At 38.4% G+C, this 24,508-nt stretch overlaps 1 protein-coding gene across 7 annotated transcripts in view; it reads right to left on the bottom strand.

The window, feature by feature from the left end:
* The window catches only part of Rbms1 (RNA binding motif single stranded interacting protein 1), a 229,002-nt gene that overhangs the window by 3,387 nt on the left and 201,107 nt on the right, over positions 1 to 24,508 (bottom strand). For 2 of the 7 annotated variants that reach the window (XM_048345347.1, XM_048345348.1), the window contains exons 7-14: positions 12,710 to 12,825; positions 11,511 to 11,560; positions 11,292 to 11,385; positions 8,846 to 8,893; positions 7,906 to 7,956; positions 2,601 to 2,711; positions 1,480 to 1,560; positions 232 to 316 (exon numbers count right to left, since the gene is read on the bottom strand). In XM_048345347.1, coding sequence (XP_048201304.1) covers positions 239 to 316; positions 1,480 to 1,560; positions 2,601 to 2,711; positions 7,906 to 7,956; positions 8,846 to 8,893; positions 11,292 to 11,385; positions 11,511 to 11,560; positions 12,710 to 12,825 — 629 coding nt within the window. In that variant the 3' untranslated portion in view covers positions 232 to 238. The remainder of the gene's footprint in view (positions 1 to 231; positions 317 to 1,479; positions 1,561 to 2,600; positions 2,712 to 7,905; positions 7,957 to 8,845; positions 8,894 to 11,291; positions 11,386 to 11,510; positions 11,561 to 12,709; positions 12,826 to 24,508) is intronic. The other 5 variants (XM_048345349.1, XM_048345350.1, XM_048345352.1 and 2 more) reach the window with 3 other exon arrangements.

Below are 24,508 nucleotides of genomic sequence, written 5' to 3'. Positions count from 1 at the left end.
TAGTCATTATTTTTAGACAGAATGGTAAATGTGCAACTTCACAGAATCACTGATTTTTACATTTTAATAAGGTTGCTTGTTTATAATTGAAGCAGTACACTCAAATCTGAGTTATTATATATTATTCTATATATAAATTTTTATGAGGAAAAAACCCCAAACAACAACAACAAACACTAGATGTTGCTTGATGTTATTAGCCCCATGATAATGGAGACCTTTCCCTCATACCTCACAGTTACTTATTAGGTTGAAAGGTATATGGAGAATGATCATTAGACGTCTCTACAGCCACCTGCTGTTGAGCACTTGCTTCCTACAATGAAACAGAATGGAGGAGACAGATTAGCAACGACAGCCAAACTCTGCTACTTTCACCGGATTGCATACCAAGGCATGCACCTTAAACTCAAGCATATTAAGTGAGTTTCTTAATGTCATGTAGAGTTTTTAAGACTTTTAGTTAGCTGAAATATGGTAGACCAAGAAGAGCTCCCTCTTTTAAGCTTGACTTGTCTAGTCTTACCCCTGGGGCCAGATGTGGTGTGGAACCTGAGACATGGTACATGTATACATATATATGGTAGGGTCTAGAGTAGCATTTCATAATCAAACATATCAATAGTTCTACAGTAAAAGTATAAGAGGAATATTTTGTCTTGCCAACATGCAAGTTGGGTATGGGTTTTTCCAAAGGGTAGTTTTTTTTCTTCATTTTTGTAGTTAAAAAGGAAATTTGTATTTTCATAAAGTTTTGGAGTGTTTTGCAATTGCAGATAAGTCATTGTGGGTTCTGGTAAGTGTGGCTGTATAAAGTTGCACAATTAGAAGTAATAATAATAAGCCACATTTCTATGGTTCTTCCTGGAAATGGAACTTCTGGTATCTATCTACTGGGTGAGATCAATTGGATATCTGAATTTCCTTGGAATTTTAAGGGTGCTTTACAGAAATTTTTTTTTCTAATTCCAATTCAGATTATTGGATTTTCCTCATACATGTATCTCCCAAGATAAGAACTAAGAGTGTTTATCTATACCAATAGCCTCCAGAAAACACATGTAGTTTCTCTGTTATGCCTACTATACTTCTGAAATATCAGCTTTCCTTCTTAAGTATTTGAATTATGACTGATCTATTTTTGTTATTCTTATTACTGATATAATCTCCTTAGTAGTGGGACTGCAAACTCTTGTGTTACCTTAATGTTCCTGTAAGTATCATTTTTGGGGTGACAATAAACAGGCCTGAAAGGTTTTGAGATATGCTACAAGACTGAAAAACATTTTGGGAAGTCTTGAGCATGCACTCTAGATATTGTACTGTCTATGAAGACACTATGAAGGCACTTTCTAGGTGCATACTCCCAGTAAAGTTAATTTTTCATGCAAATGTTTGTCTTTTGATAGATTTTGCTTTGAGTTCCCCATTTCTTAAGCTAAGCACTACCAGAATAGCCTTTGGACACCTAGTACCAACCTCGACAGGAACCGCCGTCGTCTGCATGTGTGTGTACTGTGGCAAGTAGGCTCCTTGCATGGCTGACGTTGCAGGCATGTACTGAAAAGGAGAAGGCAGTCAGGAGGGGCAGTGGCAAGCCACAAAAATAATGCAGAGTATCTTGGGAATTTGGGAAGAAACACAAATGAGTTTGCCTTAATTAACACATGCAAATGTGTCATATGGAAAGGGAACTCTAACTTTGCAGCTTTTCTAGTTTGTCAAAATAAAAATCCCATGTTCCAGCCAGGCATCGGTGGCTCATGTCTGTAATCCTTGCTGCTCAGGAGGCTGAGATCTAAGGATTATGGTTCAAACCCAGCCAGGGCAGGAAAGTCTGAGAGCCTCTTATCTCCAATTAATCACCAAAAACCAAGAAGTAGAGCTGTGGCTCAAGTGGCAGAACAGTTTTGAGCAGAGATAGTGTTTAGGAACAGTATCCGGATCCTGAATTCAAGCCCTAGGACCAGAACACACACAGACACACAACACAGACAGACAGACAGACAGACAGACACACACACACACACACACACACACACACACACACTCCAAAAACCAACAACAGGGGAAGACTGTACTGTCTTTTGCTCTTTAAAGCTACTGTAGACACAGGCTGAGTCAAATGCCTGCCTATTACTTATAATCTAAACTCTATAATCAACTTCCAACCTGGAATCTGATTTAGTATTAGCTCATCCTACTATCCACCCAAATCTCCTGGATTCTAGTGAAAGATATCATCCTCAGGGTCATGATTCAGTGCTTCCAAATTTGGTAAAAGGAATAGTGCAAAATATTTCCTGTCTTTCCCAGCACTAATCACTTTTATCTTTTACTAGCTGAGATGCAGGCTTCAGACACTACAGGTGGGCATGTGAGGCTGCTACATTTTGGCAAAGGACCCCTGAAGGATTGATGTTCCGCTGAGTAATGAAAATAGCTGTCTATTGACAGTGTGGAAGGCAATGTGGGCGGGGAAGAAGGGACCAGATACCATCTTTGTCATCTCTGAGTACATGCTTTGATAGAAATGATGCAGGCGTATTAATTGATGCTCTTCTGTCCACACAGACACATGATATTAATTTGCCACCTACTGTTCCGGTGCTGCCTAGGGAAAGATGACTCATTTGCTGGGCCAGGGGGCTGATCATGGACGCCGGCTGTAGTGACATGGTATGCTCCATCGATGGAGTTAACACAGCACCCTGGAGAGGTGAGACAAGAACAACTCAGACAAGCTGAAGGAGCTACCTTTTGCAAGAAAAATCCCTTTGTTTGTTGAAGTATATGAAGCAAAAACAATCTACCTTAAGCTTGCAAGTAGTATTACAAACAATTTCCTAAAATCTTCCAGATGACTTTTCCTGAGCCTTTGTAAACATAGGAGGGGAAATGGTATTTTGCAAGTAAGGCCACAAACATGCCTTAATTAAGCTAAACTCCAGCAGGAGGAGCTGCAACAGGAAATACACTGGGATGACTGTTGGCTGGCGAGAGCTACCAAATGCTCTTAAAAAAAAGACCAGTTCTTAAAAAATAACTATAAAACAATATGACCAATATAATGATTTGTTTAAAAAATATTCTACACAAGTCACTTGGTTCAAGGTTTAAGTTGTTACAATTAAGAGTGTATTCTTAATTCACTGTCTTTCTCAGAAGTTTATTATCTATGTGCTCTTGGGAGAGAGGCCAGTTCAGGCAGGCATAGAAATTCTACCCTAGTTTCATGTTCTTTTTAAAAAGTTTAAAAAATATTGGTTATTAAAATTTATTTAAGAATGAAGAGGAGGAGAGGGGGGAGAATGTAGTAAAGAATTCAATGTGTATACTGCAAAATTCAAAAATTCGAAGGGAAGGTGTGTGTGGGGTGGATGAAATTGAAAGGTATGACACTGATTAAGATGTATTGACGACTACTACTTTGTTAAATGGCAACTCATTTGTACAACTACTTAAAGACAATTAAATAAACAATTAAAAAAGGAAAAAAGAGAAGAAAGGAAAAAAACCCAACCATTCATATTCCAGCCTGTAAACAGAACCAATATGAACAGCACTGGGTACTACTGCTGGGGTTCTAGTCTCTGTATGCACATAGCTGCATGCAGTCAGAGAATATGAAGACATTTCATATTTAGGGATGAGACTTTCATTTAGTATTATATTTTTAAATATTAATTTATTGAAAGCTGTGCCATTACCAGTACTAGATTGTGATACATTCATTGTGATTGTACCTTTGAGTTGCATAATTTTCCTACATAATGTTCTATTGGCTTGACCATTCCTCTTCACTTCTGCAATCAGTGATGCCTGAGAATGCAATGTTCTAACACTTTATAAACACTTCTGTAGGTTTTTATTTAATCATTGTAGCTACTATACCTTAAGTGCACTGTGTTTTATTGATAATTAGATACCAGCTGATGGCAGAGATGGATGTGCAGGCAATTTATAATTGTTTAAATGTTTGAATATGGATGGCAAAAGGTATTGGATTCTCAGATAAAAACATTTTGCCCATATTGTTCATGTCCTCTTAAGAGTTAAATTAAGGGGCTGGGAATATGGCCTAGTGGCAAGAGTGCTTGCCTCCTATACATGAAGCCCTGGGTTCAATTTCTCAGTACCTTATATATAGAAAAGGGCAGAAGTGGCGTTGTGGCTCAAGTGGCAGAGTGCTAGCCTTGAGCAAAAAGAAGCCAGGGATAGCGCGCGCGCGCACACGAGAGAGAGAGAGAGAGAGAGAGAGAGAGAGAGAGAGAGAGAGAGAGAGAGAGAGAGAGAGAGAGAGAGAGAGGAGAGAGAGAGAGAGAGGGAGAGAGAGAGAGAGAGAGAGAGAGAGAGAGAGAGAGAGAGAGAGAAAGAACTACTATCAGAACTCAAAAAATTAAGTTCCCCCAAAAGAAATCCTCATAGAACCAACTGCCCCCTTAATAAATGGGCAAAAGCCTTAAAAAGAGACTTCTCTGAAGAGGAAATGAGAATGGCCAAGAGGCACATGAAGAAGTGCTCAATATCACTGGCCATAAAAGAAATGCAAATCAAAACAACATTGAATTTCCACCTCGCTCCAGTAAGAACATTATCAAGAAAACTAGTAACAACAGATGCTGGCAGGGAAGTACATTGTTGGTGGGAGTATAAACTTGTTCAACTACTCTGGAAAGCAGTGTGGAGGATCATCAAAAGGCTAAACATAGAGCTCCCCATGACCCAGCAGCCCTGCTTTTGGGCATTTACCTGGAGGATTACAAGCAAGACCACATGGACCCACCCAGATTCCCCTTAGTAGATGAATGGATCAAGAAAATGAGGTACATATATACAATGGAATTCTAGGCTTCCATCAGAAAGAATGACATTGTCCCATTTGTAAGGACATAGACTTGGAAAAAAGCATACTAAGTGAAGTGAGCCAGACCCAAAGAAATATGGACTCTATGTTTCCATCATTGGTAATAATTAGGACATGTCTAGGATAGTACTAGCAGAAGATCACAATAGCTTAATAGCTATGTACATATGAACACATAAGATGATGCTAAGCAAAATGAACTCCAAGTTATGGAAATAAGTGGTTTATCGTGGTTGTTATTTTCAATGTTTCATGTGGAATTATGCCTTTTTATTTTGTCTTTCTTCCCTATGGTTTTACCTTTGATATCACTGTAACTGATTTTGGTACTCTGGGTATTGTATATACAATTTATTGGAACTTGGGAAGGGAAGGGGAACATCAAAATGGAGAGACAGGTAAGCCAATGCAAAAGCAATACTTGGAAGACAATATGCTGTAAACCAACTGTACAACTCGAGGGGGGCGGATTATGGAGGAGTGGAAGGTGTGAGAAAAATGAGGGAGGAGGTAACAAGTTGGATAAAAAATGTACTCATTGCTGTACATATGAAACTGTAACCCCTCTGTACATCACTTTGACAATAAATAAATTAAAAAAGAACTACTGTCTTTGCCTCTAAAAGTTGCCAAAAGGAAAGATACATTTCACTTTTATTATATAGTCAAAAATAATAGAGTAACATAAAAATGACTCAGAAACTCAGAATGTGGAGGAGTTTCCTGATCTTTTTTTGCATTCCTTCGCACCATCTGTAAGTTGGTAGTTTACTTGGACGATCCCAATTGAAAATGGGTTGATTTCCACTATTTCAAAATAGGGCAGCATCTAGTTGTCAGAGACAGAGATTTCTGTGGATATGTGTGGGCCAAATCACTCGTAGGACAGAACATTTTAAACACTGTATTGGTCATATTATTTTGTTATGCATACATGTTTGGTTATATGTGGATCTGTTGATGTGTGTCTAAAAGCACAGATATATGTATAAATAATCACATATATATCATATATAATATATATATCATATATATATATATATACCCCCACTCATATGTCATCAGGGGAGTCTTCTGTGTTGCATATTTTATTTGCTTCTTAAGAAAAGTCACTTGTTCAGAGCTTCTTATCTTTAGATTATTTCAGACATACAGTTTTACATTACATAGTATCGACTTTAGGAGGAACACTTAAGTGAATTCCTGTCATATAAGGTCGAGAATTCTTTTACTAAGAAATCCATCCATTTATATAAATATTGTGAACTTGTTTATCTTTTTCTTCTGGTTACTAGAACGCTTAGGTCTTCTTATGGCAAGTATGCAGGTCACAGTGAACATTCTTAGCTTGGTTTGTGATTTAGTTCTCTTAGTTCTCAACTTTTAAACTCCTGCTTTAACAAACCAGCTTTTATGTTTCCTTGAAAAGCATGGCAAATAATAAGGTGAAGTTGAATTCATATTAGAAGAAGAGTACCCTTCCTCACACAGAGCGTATTTTATTTTTATTATTTAAAATTTATCTTTAAGTACTTGTAGAAACGGGTTTCAACTTGTAAGTTTATGACTATGATGCATCTTGATCAGTGTCACCTCTTCCATCATTCTCTCTCACATCTCCCTACCCGGCACATCCCCTCAAGTTAGCTGACTGTATTCACTCGTCCTTCCCTTCACCATTCATCTGCCCTTCCTCCCCTTGGACCTGCCCCTCATGTCGCGAACACATATTGTGGCTTTATGGTATTCATTTTGTTGAACTGTAAATTATTTATTCAAAGGAGTTATACCATTGGAATCCTTTCCTGTATACACCATACTTTCTTTCTTTTTTTTTTTTTTTTTGCCAGTCCTGGGGCTTGAACTCAGGGCCTGAGTACTGTCCCTGGCTTCTTTTTGCTCAAGGCTAGCACTCTACCACTTGAGCCACAGTGCCACTTCTGGTCTTTTCTGTTTATGTGGTGCTGAGGAATCGAACCCAGGGCTTCATGCATGCTAGGCAAGCACTCTACTGCTAGGATACATTTCCAGCCCTACACACCATACTTTAATCAATTTGTTTGTGTTTTGCATATGATCCTGTATATGCCTTCATTTGTTTGAGATTTATCTCTTTGTCTCTCTGAGCCTAACTTAATTCATTTAATGTAATTTTCCAAGGTCCATTCATTTCCCTGCAGACATATTATTCCTCCTGATGGATGAGTAAATTCTTAAGTATAACATACATAATATATTAAAATGTACTTTTCAATATACATAATTATATAATAACAACATTTATATGGTATATTATAAAATACTTATCTATACAATATATTCTTTAATAGCATACTTTTATATAGTGTGATATATTTCATTTACCTAATATACACAATATATTTCATTTACATATAATATATAATACATTTTCACTTATATAATATACATATTTATATATCATAGTTTATTGATCCTCTCCTCCATTGTAGATTAGTTGGGCTGTTTCTATAACTTTGCTATGGTGAATAGTACAGCAATGAATATGGGTATATAAGTGTTTTTGCTGTATCCTGACTTGGATCTGACTTGGACTCTTCTGTATAATTCCCCAAGAGTGGTATTGCTGGCTCATGGGGGTAGTTCTATGTTTAGTTTTTTAGAAATCTCCAAAGTGCCTTCCATAGTTGTTGCACTAGTTTATACCAGTTTATACTAGTTTCACCAACAATGTAATATTGTTACTTTTCCTCCACATCTCTGCCAGCATTTATTTTTGGCATATTACTGATGAAGGCCATTTTTACGGGGTATGATGGCATTTCAGTATAAACAGAATGAATTTTAAGTCCTTAACAGCAAATTTAACTTAATGTTTAGTACAATTTTGTTTTAAGACAAAGGTGAATGTAAGTTTGGCAATGAACCTATATCTTTTCATACTCCATACTTTAAAATGTCCCTACTCCTGTACCACCTCTGGCAGAGGGTTGTTACTTAGAAAGCATCCATACATAGCTTAATGGCAGAACACAAAGCTGATAAGATAAGAAACTTACAGGGTGCTGTAGGATATATGGTTGAGGTTGCATCCAAGAAGGACTTTGCACCTGGAAAAGGGAGGATTTTGAAAGAAACATTGATTCCCACTGTAATGATTACCTAGTTCTCTAGAATTCTTTCTAATCATGTTAAAAATCTACAGAAGGAAAATAAGGAAACAATACTATCAATGATTAAAAAGATTAAGGCAGTTAGAATTCTTGGCAAACTGGTCACTCTGAATGGGATAGAATGATTATTTAGAACCAATTTCTATTTGCCCACTCAACAAGTATTTACTGAGTATCAGACACCAAAGAGAAAAAGGTGAACTCAACAAGGGCTCCCACCCAAAGGAAATTTGTTGTCTAAGCAAGGGAGAAAAACATCTAAACCAGTCAAGTAATTAGTAGAAAATGTTACAATCAAAGTATGGACAGGTGCTTTATAAGGAAAACAGATGAATGAGGATTAGTTCCAACAAATCTTATTAGAATCTAACCCTCAAAGTATATATACTTATTTAGTAAGAATCAGGAAATACAATATCTCTTTGATAAACAGGAAGTTCAGTTTCAGAAATCTTGTATGGAAGTCAATTTCTAGTTAGAAAAAAATAAACATCTGAAATTTAGATTTTGGAAATTAAACTTAGGTAACTAGATCTTGACATCTACAGTTAAAAGGGCATCCCCATGGTTGACCCCCAAATGAGAAGATGTGAGAGTCAGGCTGGGTGGCAGGAAAGAAAGCATGTTTAGTCTGCCACTCAAGATCAGGTTGCTCCATGTTTTGATGCCCAGGGATTTCCAGGGCCTATGTAATTTGAAAACAAGTCTTGATTTCCAATTCTTAATAACAAAACCCTCCTGTTGTCTATTCCCTAGTGTTAACTTCAGAGGTTCTATAGAGAGGATATGGGGAAGAGTCATGGGGGAAGAATGCATTGTGATTTACCTTGATAGCAGAGCCCCGATACTTGTTTTCTCTGGTTTCCTTTGCCACCTAAGGCAGACCAAAGTTAAGTGCTTCTGCCTTGTTAACATTTCAGTTATCTGGACTTGTAGCCTTTCCATTGGGGTATTGGTGGTTTCTTGCAGATGCCAATTTCTCCAATCCAACTGCATAAGCATATGGTGGTTTAGTGGAGAAAGGCCCACCCCAACTTGAGTGAAGGGTGCTCACTGGGTAAAGCATCAGAGGCAAGCAGCTCCCTACTGACCCCAACTTCGTCCAGGTATTCCACATGATCTTAATGGTTACTGCTTCTCACACTATGAGATTAAGGAGCTATGACATCTAATCCAGTTGGCTTTCTTAGGCAGTAAATCAACTGCTATCAATTTATATTCCTGAATGTTCCCTAATTACAAAAATGGAAATAATCATCTATGTTCTATTAACCGTTCACCATTAGTTCTCAACCTCTTTAAGGTCACGGATTCCTTTGAAAACCTGTAGAAAGAAATAGATTTCCCACCCCACCCCAAACAAATTGCACATTCATTAGCAACATATTGCAAACAAGAGGGATCACAGATTATTTAAAGCTCATCCATGACCCTACCTGTCCCTGAACATAGGGGTTTAAGAATCCATCTGAGAGGCCATGGCAGTGAGCATCAGGCAAATGGAATGAAATTCCACATGGATCTTAGAAAAATACAGGATGCCCAGGAGAGGAAATCAGACCTTTGAAATGATATATTGTTTCCAGTTAGCTGTATCAAGTTGATTACCAACACTGGCCTTCTAAATTTTTATTCTATAAAATGATTCTGATATGAACATTACTTTTATATTATAAAGGGAAAGAAGGTAATAGAGATATAGTTTAATAGTGGAGATATCTATAGCAACATATGTTGAAATTATGTACAATCTCTCATTTGCCTAAGAACAAGTTTAGACTTGCCCTTAATTATAGAGATTTATAAATATTGTAGACTTCTAAGTTCAGATAATTAAAGATTATCTTTTAATAACAGACACAGGAATTGTTTCTTGGGGGAAAATACACTATAGTAGATCTTAGTCTTACAGAAGCAAGGAAAAGATAGGAATCTGAAGTCTAAACAATCAAAGAAGCATTAACTAAATAGATTGTTACACCCTAAGGATTGAAGCACCAGAATAAGTAATCCAGCCCAGAGAGAGTAAAGAAAAGAAAAGAAAAGAAATGACAATTCAGGAGAAGGATGAGAGAACCTACAAGCTGAAGAGAAGCGGTAAATACTGATTTCAGTTTTATTGCATCTAATGGCTCTCTGTTATTTAAAGCTATTTTCATATTTTCAAGACAGAAACAAGCTGAGATACTGGCTTAACGAACCCATTATTGAAAAATAGAGTCAATGTAAATAATGATAATGATAATCATAGCTAACATCACTGAATGCTAATGAAATATGAGTGATATGTGGAACTTTACATAGTCACATTTAGTTCTTGTAACTCTCTCAAGTTTATGAAATAGCAATGATTATTATCCTCATTTTAAAGATGTCGAAACTGAGGCTTTGTTAGATAACCTAGCTATGAGATTTTATATATATTATTCTAGAAGTTAAGAATAGTACATATAATTCATTTGTTTTAAAAACAAGAATGCAAAAAGGTTTAGTACACAGGGTCTCAATAGTCATCAGAAAAGACTTTTCCCCCATGCTAGTGGCTGAACTCTGTTACAACAATCTCCTGGAGGCAGTTAGGGTCTCAGACCTGGTAGAGGGACTCTGACACAGAAGGAAAAAAAAGCACACGCACTGCTGTGTGCCTAGAGACCAGGGGTTAGTCCAGCAATACAATTACAATGGTGCATTGCTGTTGTGACACAATGCCTAACAAGGTTTCTTGGTTCTCAATGGGAATTTATTTTAAGGTAAAGACTCCATATAAAACAACCAGAACAAGGGCGGGGTCTCTTTGTGGGTGGGGGAGGAGTCCCTAATCTTAACTGCATCACTTAATGTTACGTAGGGGAAACATGTGTATTGGCAGGTTTCTTGTTCTTATATATAAGTTCCTGCTGATGAAGAGACAGAAGCGAGGGTCTACATCTATTCTACGGCAATTCTCTTTAAGCTTCCATTTTTAGAGCATATGGTATCCAAAAGCAGAGCCTGGGTGGAGGAAGTGTGTGGGTTTAACTCAACTACTGAACTGCTATGCAAGGACTGACATGGAACAAATATTTAATCCCTGGCTTTATAGTCTCCTATATGTAAAAGAGAATCACTCTGATAAACAACAAAGCAGCTTATTCTAAACTGAGTATCCAGGCTGCATAAAACTTGACTTAAATTTCATCAGAAACTGTTCACAATTTTGAGACACATAAAAATGCAGCAGAGATCATGGTACACAAGTTGTTACACTGCTGACATATCCTAAAGGTACAAACCTGGTAGGCAGATACAGGAGATGCAATATAGGGTGTAAGAGAAGTTTGAGTGATCATTCGGTTTGTAGCAATACTGTATGGTGAAGGATAAAATCTAGAACAAACACAAAAGCCTTTATTAAGTAATCCTTAAATGGAATAATTCAAGGAACAAATGTCTGATTTTTTTTCCACCTTCATTTTCCCTTAAGCCATTATGCATTTGTATAAATGACATACCCATTCTGTATAGCAGCTGTAGTTGGGTCATAAGTGAGTGTCATTCCAGCCTATAGGAAGGAAAAGGAAGTGTGAACATTCATTTTGAAAGGCATAATTCTGAAACTCCATTTCTAACAGTCATTGCAGCCTAAGTGAGTAATAACAGCATTTGATAAAACCGTGAGTTTCTGTTAGGCAGGCATAATTGTAAATTTAGTAAGAGAATTAAGCCCTAGACCTGTGCGATCTCATATGGAAGCTACTAGACACATGGAGTTATTGAAAATTAAATAGAAAATTCAGTCTCTCCAGTGAAATAGCTAAATTTCAAGTCATTGGATGGCCACATGTAGTTGGTGGTTATCATTGCATAGCACAGATTCTAGAAAATTTTCTCTAGACATACCTGTACCTGTATTTTTTTAAATATCACAATTCATTGAAAATAAATAAAGAGAGGTCAAGGCTGTGTGTGTGTGTGTGTGTGTGTGTGTGTGTGTGTGTGTGTGTGTCTGTGTCTGTGTCTGTGTTTGTGTGTGCATGCCATTCCTGGAGCTTGAACTCTGGGCCTGGGCAATGTCCTTGAGTGCTTTATCACTTGAGTGCTTTACCACTTGAGCCACAGGTCCACTTCTGGTGTTTCGGTGGTTAATTGGAAATAAGAGTCTTAGGGGGCTTTCCTGTTGAAGCTGGCTTTAAGCTGTGATCCTTAGGATCTCAGCTTCTTGAGTAGTTAGGATTACTGGTGTGGTCCACTGAAGCTGGGCAAGGCCTAATATTTTATTAAGAAATTGAAGTTTTTATTTTTCTTCAAGAAACTATTCAAAAGAATGAGATTAAAAATTCAATGAAAAATATACTATTTTATTATTATTTACTCTTTCCTTTTATTTGTGCTAGTACTGGGGCTTGAATTCTAGGCCTCATGCTCTCCTTTAGCTTTTCCCTCAACACTGGCACTCTACTACTTGAACCACAACCACATCGTCACTCACTACCTTATGTATGTAACTGCAACCCCTCTGTATGTCACCTGGACGACCTTAACATTGTATGCATATATTGGAAAGAGTTGAAACCGGACATCTACTGGTAGAAGGGTTAATCCTGGCACTTATTTCTGAAGTTCACAGCCAAAGCAAGACATTTATTGTGTAACTTTTAATGGGGGGCTTGCATAATTATGCACTCACGTCAAGTTTCAGGAAAGGACTTACAAGTCTCACCTCTCCTTCTCTGTGCCATGGTCTTCCATTAGGGATGTATTTGTTTGGGTTCTGCCGCTTCTTCTGTCCTCCATCTGCAAACTTGCACAATAAAGGTTCTGTAGGAGCTGAGTACATAGGAAAAAATAATATAAAACCCAAATTAGGTATATGTGCTGATGACAAAATAAAACTCGTGTGTGTGTGTGTGTGTGTGTGTGTGTGTGTGTGTGCACTTTCATGCATGTTTGTGGCAATTCTGGAACTTGAACTCAGGGCCTTGGCATTGTCCCTTAGCCTTTTTATTCAAGGCTAGTGCTCTACCACTTAAGCAACAACTCCACTCCTATCTTTTTGCTGGTTAAATTTCAGACAAGATTCTTATGGATTTCCTTGTCTGGGTTGGCTTTGAGCCCTGGTCCTCAAATCAATCTTATCTTTCTGAGTAGATAGGATTATAGGCATGACCCAGTTGTACACTAGCATTTTAAGGTGAGGAAAAAAAAGATCGATTCTATTTTTTTTCATGACTATTTTGGTGATGGTCTAGTGATGGAATTTTAGTGGGCTCAGAATAAAAAGTGTAAAAAGCATTGGAGTAAGAAGATTGCTTTGGTTTCTCCTCAGAGGATGGTTCATCAGTGTTCAAGCCACAACAGATGTATGTATGCATGTGTGTGTGTATGTGTGAGCATGTGCACACACACACAGCTACTGTAGCTTCCCAGAGAGAGCTCCACTTCTGCCAGTGGGCCTCAATCCCTTGTATTGGCTCATACCCTGTTTTTACTTAGAACATTTGTAACATTTACTTGTGACTGTGGTTACTGTCTGGTTCTCCTCCTGTATTTCATCATCGCTGAATCCCAGTGCCTAAAGAACTAGTGCTTTGTAGGTGCCTTTTACATCTTGACTGATTCAATGAATGAATATAAATAGCTGTCATTTTCTTATTTGGGAACACAGTAGTAAATAATAGCCATCATGAGGAAACTGAAAACACTTGCCTCCCAGTTTAAATTTTTCTGGGCTGTAAACCCTCTCTCTTGGTGTTACTTTACTATTGATCCACCTTAATATGATCCAAGGAAAAACCCAAGGAGCAAACATGGCAAAAGATGTAGACTCATTTAAAAGATCTCTGCTCCTGAGGGTTAAGGTTACCAGGGCACCTGTGACTTTCTATTTTCTTCGCTGTTCTATTATGGAAACAGCAGGCACTTCTGGCAGTTGTGCATTTTTCCTGTAGGTTTCTAGCTAATGTAATAAAGGCACTCACACCTTCCTGTCTGGCTCATACATTTGGTCTTTTGTCTACTATAGAAATGTGATTACTACTTTCAAGTTCTGTTTCAAAGTTAAATAACCATGAAGAGAAAAATATTACTTGTGGAAAATTTACTCCTTTCTCCTTCGCCTCTTATTATCCTAATTCATCTCTTATTTTATATCACTATTACCCACCCACTAATGACAGGGTAGAAGCAATAGTGTCTCTTTACACTTCTCTGCCAACAAAACAAGACAAAACAAGGAGCTGCAATTCTTCTCAGTGCAGATGAGCTGTTGGTTGGCACCATCTTCTCTCCCTGAGGCGAGCCCTTCTCAAGGGATGTGTTGGCAGGAGAGTCCCTTCTGAATGGCACTTCTGAATGGGTTTGCTATGGTTTGGATGTGGTTCATGTCTTGGAAGTTTGGTCCATATTGAGAGGCATGCCCTCAGAAGGAATAAAGGTGGTCTACATGAGAGCCTGAGTTCTTACAGTATGAGACCAACCTCTACACTCCTCACTGGCTTTGTCTTAAATGCCACCTGCTGTGTGGTACTCATCAGAACCAAGCTGATGCTAACTAACATCCTATCCTTGAGCCTCCAGAATTCTGAACCTAAATATTTTTTTTCTGTACAAAACTATCCAGGATAAGGTATTTTGTTATAGCAATAAAGAATGGACTAATACATCAGGTGTGAAGAAGAAAACAGGGATCTGGTGAGAGCAGTGGTGAGCTATGGCTTCTGCTACTTACAAAGTATCTCATTATTTACCTTCTGATCCCATCACCTAGCTTTCCCAGATAAGGAATTTCCATGTAAAACAAACTACATATGATCAAAGCCTGCCTGAGGTCAAACCCTAGAAAGAAACTAAATTATCTGTCCCTTCAAAAATATGCTGACCAAGTATTTTCTATGTCCACCAATAATTGCAGAAGGTAAATAAGAAGGAGGGATAAAGAAAGAAAGCTTTCCAATCCACTGATGGTCCTTTTAATTCCACAATTAGATCATTGAGGTAAAAGTTAGGACTGAGAATATACTACCCAAGAAGGATAAACCCTTCTGAGAGTAAGAACTTATTACAGCTGGAATTCCATTAAGTAATGAGCTTTGTAGGAAGGGAAGAAAATGTTGCTTAAAACTCCAATACTGAACATGCCATCCCATAATCCCTAGTGTCAATAAGTATGCAAGGCCTATGGATGGCTAGAAAGGGCAGAGTATGTGTAGGTGATGTTAGGTGGGGGATACCTCACTGTGACAAGGACAAATCAAGAACTCAAGTGGAGAAAGGCAAGATCTCACTCTGTGTATATCTGGAAAGGTCCTTGTAATATTGAGTATTGCATTCTCCATTGACATTTGAATGATATAATCCATAATCCCATAACTCATGAGGGTACAGTAAGCCCTGCTGAGAAGCTGGCACTTTATGAGTCTTCACTGCAAGGAGATACTTTCATCTAGAGGGTTGATATAAACTACTTTTCACACTTAGCTCAGTGAGTAGTATCAATTATTTTTCTCCATTAATATAACTTTTTCCAGAGAAAGTAAGCAACCAAGTTGGATTCATTCTGGAAGTTCACCTCAGGGTGCCCAGGTAGGCAGTGAACACCGTGGCATACAGAGAAGCTCAATATTCACTGAAAGGCCCCGTGTCCCTATCCAGAGATGATGTTTTTGCAATACATAGTCCTTTATCTGGACTCTGCTCTGTCAAAGAAGAAATCTCAGGTGGCAGTAAAGCCTGCTATAATGGATAGTGATATGGTAAACATCAGGTGACTAAATGATGGTATGTATTGCAAATACATCATTTAAAACCAAGCAAATGGCATAGTATATACTAGCATCTTTCAAAGTCAAATTGTATTTACTGCATTTTTTTTTTCTGCCATTAAGACAGTTTTCTTCTAAAAGCAAAAAAAAAAGTAAAGCAGTTAAAGTAGCACATGAACTGGCAGGTGTGCTTTATCTTAGTCAAACAATTTACTTATTGTAAAGAATTGTAAGCCGTAGGAATGCCATTTTGCTTAGATAGCTCAAGGCTCCTTGTTTCTGAAACCAGGAGTGCAAGTAAACACAGCTCTTTCCTCTCTGATTTTTTTTGGTTTATCAGCCAAAAGTTTTGTTGAGTATATACATAGTAAAAGGAATATGAAAACCAGTTATTCCATGGTGGATAAACTGCAATCATTGCTTCCACGAGGTTTTTAGTACAGTGAGGAGAAGAGCGTACCGATCTTATAAAAACCCAACTCATTTACAAGGAAGGGAACTGTTACTCTTATACTTGTTTTAATAAGAATGCTACATAGAAGCAAAATATGGATGCAGGTGTTATTTGCAATTGCTGCTCCATTCATTTGGAGGGCATTAGGAGAGCCTACACCACTACATTATTAATGTCTTAATTATCATAAACATTGTCCATGTTTCCTAGGGAAGGTGAGGAAGCTATGTGAGGATTTCGGAAACTGCTTGAAATTTCAGAAAGCAAGAGGATATAATTTATTGTTCAATTTATTTATACTTTATTGTAATTTATTATATCTGGCACTTAGCCTGATGCTGCACAAAGGTCATATTTCAGTTAGATATTTTTGGGTTAGAAAAACAAAGGTCTAGCTTGAACTTATGGCCTCATACTCTCATCTGGCTTTTTCACTCACAGCTAAGTACTCTGTCACGTGAGCCACACTTCCACTTTGGACTTTTTGCTGGTTAATTGGAGATAAGTCTCTAGGATTTTTTCTTCCCAGGCTGGCTCTGAACCCTGATCCTCAGATCTCAGCCTTCATGAAGAGCTAGGATTATAGGCACGGGACACTGGCATCAAGCTAGCTCACTTATTTTTCAGTGCATGTATATGCTTGCTACAAAATGAGAGGTCCTCATTTAATTTTCCTCTCCTGTGGCTTGTTTCAAACCATAAGGTGGTGCATGGTTTGTTTCGGGGAGCCTAGTACATGGATTCAAGGGTAAGGCTAGAGAGAGAGTGTGTGATGCTGGCATGTTCTATAGCACAGACCTTCAACTGGCCTCCCTGATTGTGTTTCAGAAACAAGGTTCTGGGGTAGAAAGGGAAGTGTCAAATACTAGTACTATGGCTATAAACAATAGCTATGTTTTGGTACATTAGCATTCCAAAATTAGTATATAACATTTGACCTGACTTTTCTACATTACCAACTCTGCAATTATAGCAGTTTTGCACAAAGGTAAAGAGTTCAGAGAAGTGATGTGCAATTTAAGATGTATTCTTAGGGTAGTGATAAAAGACTTATACAAACTATCCAAAATCAAATTTCAGGGGCTGGGGATATGGCCTAGTGGCAAGAGTACCTGCCTCATATACATGAGGCCCTGGGTTCAATTCCCCAGCACCACATATACAGAAAATGGCCAGAAGTGGCGTTGTGGCTCAAGCGGCAGAGTGCTAGCCTTAAGCAAAAAGAAGCCAGGGACAGTGCTCAGGCCCTGAGTCCAAGCCCCAGGACTGGCCAAAAACAAAAAAAAAAAACAAAATCAAATTTCACCCAAATTTCTAGGCTGAATTTCCCTTAAGTGAAAATTAGCCTCAAACATCTTCTGAAATCTCTCAGCTCAGATTCTGTTTTTCATCATCCAAATAGGAAAAACTTATTTTCTTATTCAGCTGAACTAATAGGCACAAATGTCTCCCAAAGTCTGATACTGCAGTTTAACTGTGAGCATTTATTGAGAGCCCCAGGCAACACCATAATGCAAACCCCAGTCTGTTTTTTAGCCCCTTTAAGAGCCATCTGAGATATCCTAACTGAATTCTCCAACATGCCCTCCTCATAGCATGAATGTAGTCTGTTTTACAAATGCCTGGTATTTGTGAGACTGATACTCGCTAAATCTTGTTTAAATAGGAAAAAAAAACTTCAATATCCCTACTACCCCAACATACATATTTTAATATTCTGCATGCTTCTTTAAATCTCTGCTGATCATTTTTTCACATTTGCAATGCTAGTCCATTTCTTCTACCATTTATACTGTGGACCCTCCCTACCTTGTTATAGAATTATTTATTCTATGGTTACATAGTGTTGTATTTGAAAAGAGCTCATGAATAGTTTCGATATTATTGTAATCAACACTGTATGAACGCCTCTCTGTATCTTAATTTACCTTTTTTAATCTTAGGGCCAACTTCCATACTGATGGTTGTATTATAGGGTGGTTGGGATGCTAGCTTCAACTTTAGGCTCCGAGGCTTTGAAACTTACTAGGTATTGACTCATTGTCTCTGGTTTCACAATCTGTGAGATGCAGATAATGGTTTCTACTTCAAAGGCTGTTACATTAGACATGGAAAGTGCTTAGAAGATGGGCAGTGATGGCTCATGCCTGCAATCCTAGCTACTCAGGACGCCGAGATCTGAGGATCTGAGGATCATGATTCACATTGTTGCTCTCACAGCAGTGATTCCACCTAACAGCAACCCCTGAAGGGTGAATCTCATAATGTGAGAAGATTACAATTCCAAAGGCATGAGTACATCGACTGCAAAGGTACAGGCAGTAGCAGATGTGTCCCTTGGTACCTGCTAGGTTTTAGTTCCAGGACCTGCTGTACATACCCACATCCACAGGTGTTCAAATTCCTCATAAGATGTAAACAACCCTCACATATGCCCAGGTACACTTTAAATCATTTCTAGATTACAGTACCTAAGGCAATGTGATGCTATGTAAATAGCTGTTATTTTGTATTGTTTAGGGAAGAATGACAGGGGAAGAAGTCTGTTCATATTCAGTATGGATGTCTTTTATTTTCCTGAATATTTTTGATGCATGATTGGACAAATTGGTGGACAGAGAATCTGTGGAATAAAAACTGGCTGTACTTTGTCACAGAGGTGCCAACAATTTCTGTTTTTACCTAATAACAATGTCTTTAACAGAAATGTTAAGGACACACAAAAGCAGAGAAAACATGTGAAGAAGTCTTTGGGCCTTTCACCTAAAAACCAGCTCTTCTTTTAACATTAATGTTTCTGTCTCCTGGCATGGGATCCTGCCCTAATGGCATCACTGTAAACAGAGAGTATGAATTGTTAATTGTGGGTGCTGGACACATACTTAATCTGAAAAATAGGAGGACACAGAAAGTGCATATACAACACACTGAAGGCGTTGGATGCAGTCAGCATACACAATTCTCTGGAGCTCTGCCAGGATGCAGACAGCTTTATGTGATTTGGCTGTGAGGCTGGCACCACACAGAATTGAATAAGCACTCATACCATGATCCCACACTTATAAACCTCTTCATAATGATTTTCTCTGCCCTAATATACAAGGACTTGCTCAAACCACCAAGAACACTGTGGAAAGGTCAAGAGATGGGTGGTCACGTTGTCTCCTGTAGCACTGAACACATAGTTGACCTTGGTCTTAAGGAAGTGGGGTGGTGATGGTGGCAGGTATGGGATGAGCAGGATGAAACAGTTGTTCTCAGATCCAGGAGAGTTCCAGCTAACGTTTCTCATGCATTATTCTTGCAGATACTGCATTGTCTTCCAGGTACTGGAGGAAATGTTTAGACAAATCCCTAAATCATAATGACCACAGTGTTTCTGTCTGGGGCATGTTTTCTTCTACAGACATTGGTCCTACATGAATAGACCTTCCTGGACTTGTGTCTAACATTCATTGTATAGAAAACCACTACCACACTACATATCCATAGGTGTACTTTTATTTATCAAGTATTAGGTAGTTTCTGAAAACCTCTGCAGAATTCACCAAGGTCTCAAAGAAGCATGGGTTTTCTTTATACAGGTTAGGGAATTTCCAAAATCGGACTGGCTCTAAACCAGCCAGCATTCAAAACCAAGATAAATCCAAACAAAGAAGAATCCTCTGGCATTGTTAGGGAAAAATGAGAAATTGGGTATGGAAAGACAGAAGAAAATTGTCTTTCCTTTTGCCAATGGGAAAAAATTATAAGCAATTTTCCCCTCCATAAACTATAATGTTCATTTAAAATAAACTTCTGCTATAAGATAAAGTCTCATTAAAAATATTAATACTAGGGAAGTGGCACTGTGGCTCAAGAGGTAGAGCACTTGCCTTGAGCACAAAGAGGCTCAGGGACAGCACCCAGGCTCTGAGTTCAAGTTCAAGCCCCAGGACAGGAAAAATAATAATAGTAATTAACAATAATAGCAGATAACAAAAGGAATAATTTTTTAAAAAGAAAACTGCATTTTAGAAAACAGACTGGACTAAACATTATAATGCAGTACCTAAAAAGCTATGAACATGTTGGGTATTATGCACCATGACGCAGTTGAGAGTGGGGCGTGACTGGTACAGGGAGGCCCAGCTGTGTCACTTGGGTATGAAGTGTGGAGCAGGAGAAAGGATGATGTAGGAGAAATGTCTATTCATGCACAAGCTGACTTCCTACCATGCAGGCTTCTAGAGACCTCCATAAAAGTGTCACTGTTAAGATGAGTTCACTGTTTATTTTCAGAAAACGCTTTTGGGGATTGTGTTTGAAGTGGATTTTATTCTTTTTCTTTTAATTGTAATTTTATTGGAAAGAGCATATTTTTGACTTGATCAGTAAGAGGAGCACCGATCATCATCTATACCAGCTAGGGAAGAGAAGACCTGCAGCGTCTCTCTGAGGAAGCTAGGAAAGAACTAGGACAATACTATATAGTCTTGTTTTGTTTTCTTCTTCTGTGTTTGGCTCCAATGTCACAGGCAAAATGCCAACTGTGCAAGAATCCAAGTACGCTGACAGGAATCATCCTGGATAATTCTGCTTACGCTAGCTAAACAATGTGCATCATTAAATAAGCCATCCTCTGACTGTATTTATGAAATGTTATGTCTGCCTAGCACTGAGCCTGCAGTATGCAAGTGCAGTTTACCCTTGTCTGGCAGTACTTTTGTCTTTCCTTGGTTCTACTCAATAATTATATGCATTCCATGAAGAAGCTGAAGATACAGAGCAACCATTCTAGAAATATGACAGCAGAGTAGTATCTAATAAACTGACTACATTCAAAGACAATTCTCTTATGATAAAAGAAGCAAGTCCAGAGAAAGTAAATATTATTTAAAGCTTTCACTGTTTCCTAATGACACACACACACATATTTACACACACATACCCAGTGCATATATATGTACTGGGTTGTATATGTATGTATGTATGTATGTATGTATGTATGTATGTATGTATCTATCTATCTATCTATCTATCTATCTATCTATCTATAGCTATCTATCTATCTATATCTATATGCTGGGCACTGTTGCTTAGCTTTTTTGCTTTACCACTTGAGCCACAACGCAAATTCTTGCTTTTTGGTGGGTAATAGGAGATAAGAGTCATATGCATTTTTTTTTCCAAGGTGAGTTTGAATGGTAATCCTCAGATCTCAGCCTCTTATACAACTAGGATTTAGGTGTAAGTCTCAAGCAGTGCCAAGAGAGCCATCTATAAACCCTTTCTCAGGACCCCTAGCCTATAGTCTTTTCCACTGGAATTAATCTCTACCTACTTGAGATTTCTTTACTTCTTGCAAGTAGGAACTAAGATTTTTTTGGGTAGATGCCCAAAAGTGGGGCTGCTGGGTCGTAGGGAAGCTCTATGTTTAGCCTTCTGAGGAATCTCCATACCGCTTGCCAGAGTGGCTGAACCAGTTTACATTCCCACCAACAATGAAGTAGGGTTCCCTTTTGGCCACATCCCCTCCAACATTTGTTATTGTTAGTTTTCTTGATAAAGGACATTCTTACTGGGGTAAGGTGGAATCTCAATGTTGTTTTGATTTGCATTTCTTTTACAGCCAGTGATGTAGAGCACTTTTTCATATGTCTCTTGGCCATTCTCATTTCATCAGAGAATTCTCTTTTTAAGTCTTTAGCCCACTTGTTGAGAACACACTAAAGCCACCAGCACAACAATGTTCATCGCAGCACAATTTGTCATAGCTAAAATATGGAACCAACCCAGATGCCCCTCAGTAGACGAATGGATCAGGAAAATGTGGTACATATACACAATGGAATTTTATAACTCTATCAGAAAGAATGACATTGCCCCATTAGTAAGGAAATGTACTTGGAAAAAATTATACTAAGTGAAGTGAGCCAGACCCAAAGAAACATGGACTCTATGGTTTCTCTCATAGGGAATAATTAGCACAGGTTTAGGCTAGTCAGAGCAGAGGATCACAAGAGCCTAATAGTTATGCCCCTATGAACGCATAAGATGATGCTAAGTGAAATGAACTCCATTTTATGGAAACGAGTGTTATATCATTGTTGTTATTACTTTCAACACGCCCTGTGAAACCGTAGCTTCTTTTGTTGATGATCCTCTTGTATCCCTTCCTGTGGCTGTACTCGTGCTATCACTGTATCTCATCTGAATACACTGGATACTGTATATACTGGTATTAGAACTAGGGAAATGAAAGGGAATATCAAAATCGAGAGACAAAGGATAAAAAGACAAATGACTCCAAAAGCAATACTTGCAAAACCATTTTGTGTAAACCAACTGAACAACTCATGGGGGAAGAGGGAAAGGGGGAAGGGGGAGGGGGGAATGAGGGAGGAGGTAACAAACAGTACAAGGAATGTACCCAAGGCCTAACATATGACACTGTAACCTCTCTGTACATCAATGTGACAATAAAATAAAGAGAGAGAGAGAGAGAGAGAGAGAGAGAGAGAGAGAGAGAGAGAGAGGGGGAGGGAAAGAAGGAACTAAGAAGCAAGGAAAGTTCAAGTAGGAAAAGCACTCAGGACACACTTGTTTTGATGTTGTGTAACTCTGAGATAATATCTTCTACTTTGTTAAGTGCAATAGAGCTCAGAGTGTCACAGAGGTTGGGGGTGGACAGTCTCTTTTGTTCTCCAAAGGACTTCATGGCCATGTCTACTGAATGTTTTCTTTGAAGTAGGCTTCAGGCTATTGGTCATACCCATACAAGGAAAAAAACACAAAACAAACCTAAACCTTGATTTCCAAACCACATGTCAATAATTATAGAAGCCTCTGCACCACTATGGCAAGAAGAAAATAGTTTCTTCTAAGTTGTGCCAAGCGACAAATGAGGCACACAAAACAAATGAGTTCAATCAACATTGTGAGCATTTCTGAAGGGGGACAATTTTGCCTTCCAGTTATTGACTCTATGTTCAGAATCAGTACTTAATTTATGCTATTTCTGAATGTCTAATGATCTTCCCTGGGTATTAGTCTTAGTTCCCAATTCAGTTGGAAGTTCTTTGTGGGACAGGAACTATTTTTTGGCTTTGGTGTTTGTTTTGTTACTTAATTTTGTGCTAGGCACAGGAAGTTTGTACATCACTCTGTACCCACAGAAGTTACAAAGTAGTTTCCAAGAGCATTTTCCACGTAGAGCTTTTCCCAATAATTATGGCTCTTTGGGGGAGCCTTTCATGGTACCTTATTGTAACCAGGTTCTACCACCCTTAGGCTGAGCGTAAAGTGTACAATTCAGGACTTGAAAGTACATGGTTGGCATGAATTCGACCTTTCCCCAAAAGATATGTGTGTATACATATGAACATATAAATGCCTATATGTGCATACACACATACGTATATATATATACATACGTGCATATTATGCACATATACATATATGTATATACACATATCTTTCCTTTCCATTCAATGTTGGTGATGGTAACACAAAAGTAAACTATAGGACAAATAGGAAACTCTTTTACTAGGTTGAGTTGTTCAGAATAGTCCTTCTAAGTCTTATATTTTATACGCTGAACTTGTGCCTGTAAGCAGTTCACCTTCGGAGATAGCCACTGAAGCAGTGTCTGTCAGGTTTAAGTGTTACAAGATCAAATGTAGCCTGTGGCACTGCAGACTTACAAATTAGTTCCTCTATGAAATGAAACTGGGTACAGAAAATTAAAGTGACTCCCTAATCGGCATCATCAGTCATCCAGTTAAAGATGGGACCTTGGAGCCACAGGAGGATAAATACTCAATACCAGTTATACATAGCCTTGTAGCAACTGCTCACTTCAGTGACTCCTGGCTGAAATTAATCTAATTTCAAAATCCCTCAGTGCTTTCTGGCTGTGTCCTGTGTGACAAACTGGGATTCATGCTGAGATGGCCTCTGTGCTCATCCAGAAGTAGGCTTGTCATGACCAGCCTTTTATGTCAGTTAGGTTCAATTCACTGGGTCTATTTAGTTCAATGTTACCTATTTTTGCATTTAAAAGGGGATGAGGTTGCTGGATATACTTTGTGGAGAAAAGCTCTGGTTGGTGGGGTGGAACAGAGGCTCTGTGCTTGCTCTTCTGGGCTCTGTTGCCTAGTTCAGAAGTGTGCTCATGGCTTTGCTTGCTGAAGGGAGAGAGCTTATATTTGGGAGAGAGCTTCCTGATGTGGCTGACCCAATGTAAAGACCAGTTAGCAGGGTCTGGGTAGCACTGTTAAAGGGCCCTTTGTACACCTCTTCCAACATAGGGTGG

This window comes from Perognathus longimembris, chromosome 4 (assembly GCF_023159225.1).
Source record: "Perognathus longimembris pacificus isolate PPM17 chromosome 4, ASM2315922v1, whole genome shotgun sequence".
Classification (NCBI taxonomy): Eukaryota; Metazoa; Chordata; class Mammalia; order Rodentia; family Heteromyidae; genus Perognathus; species Perognathus longimembris.
This window is presented reverse-complemented; position numbering and strand designations above follow the sequence as displayed.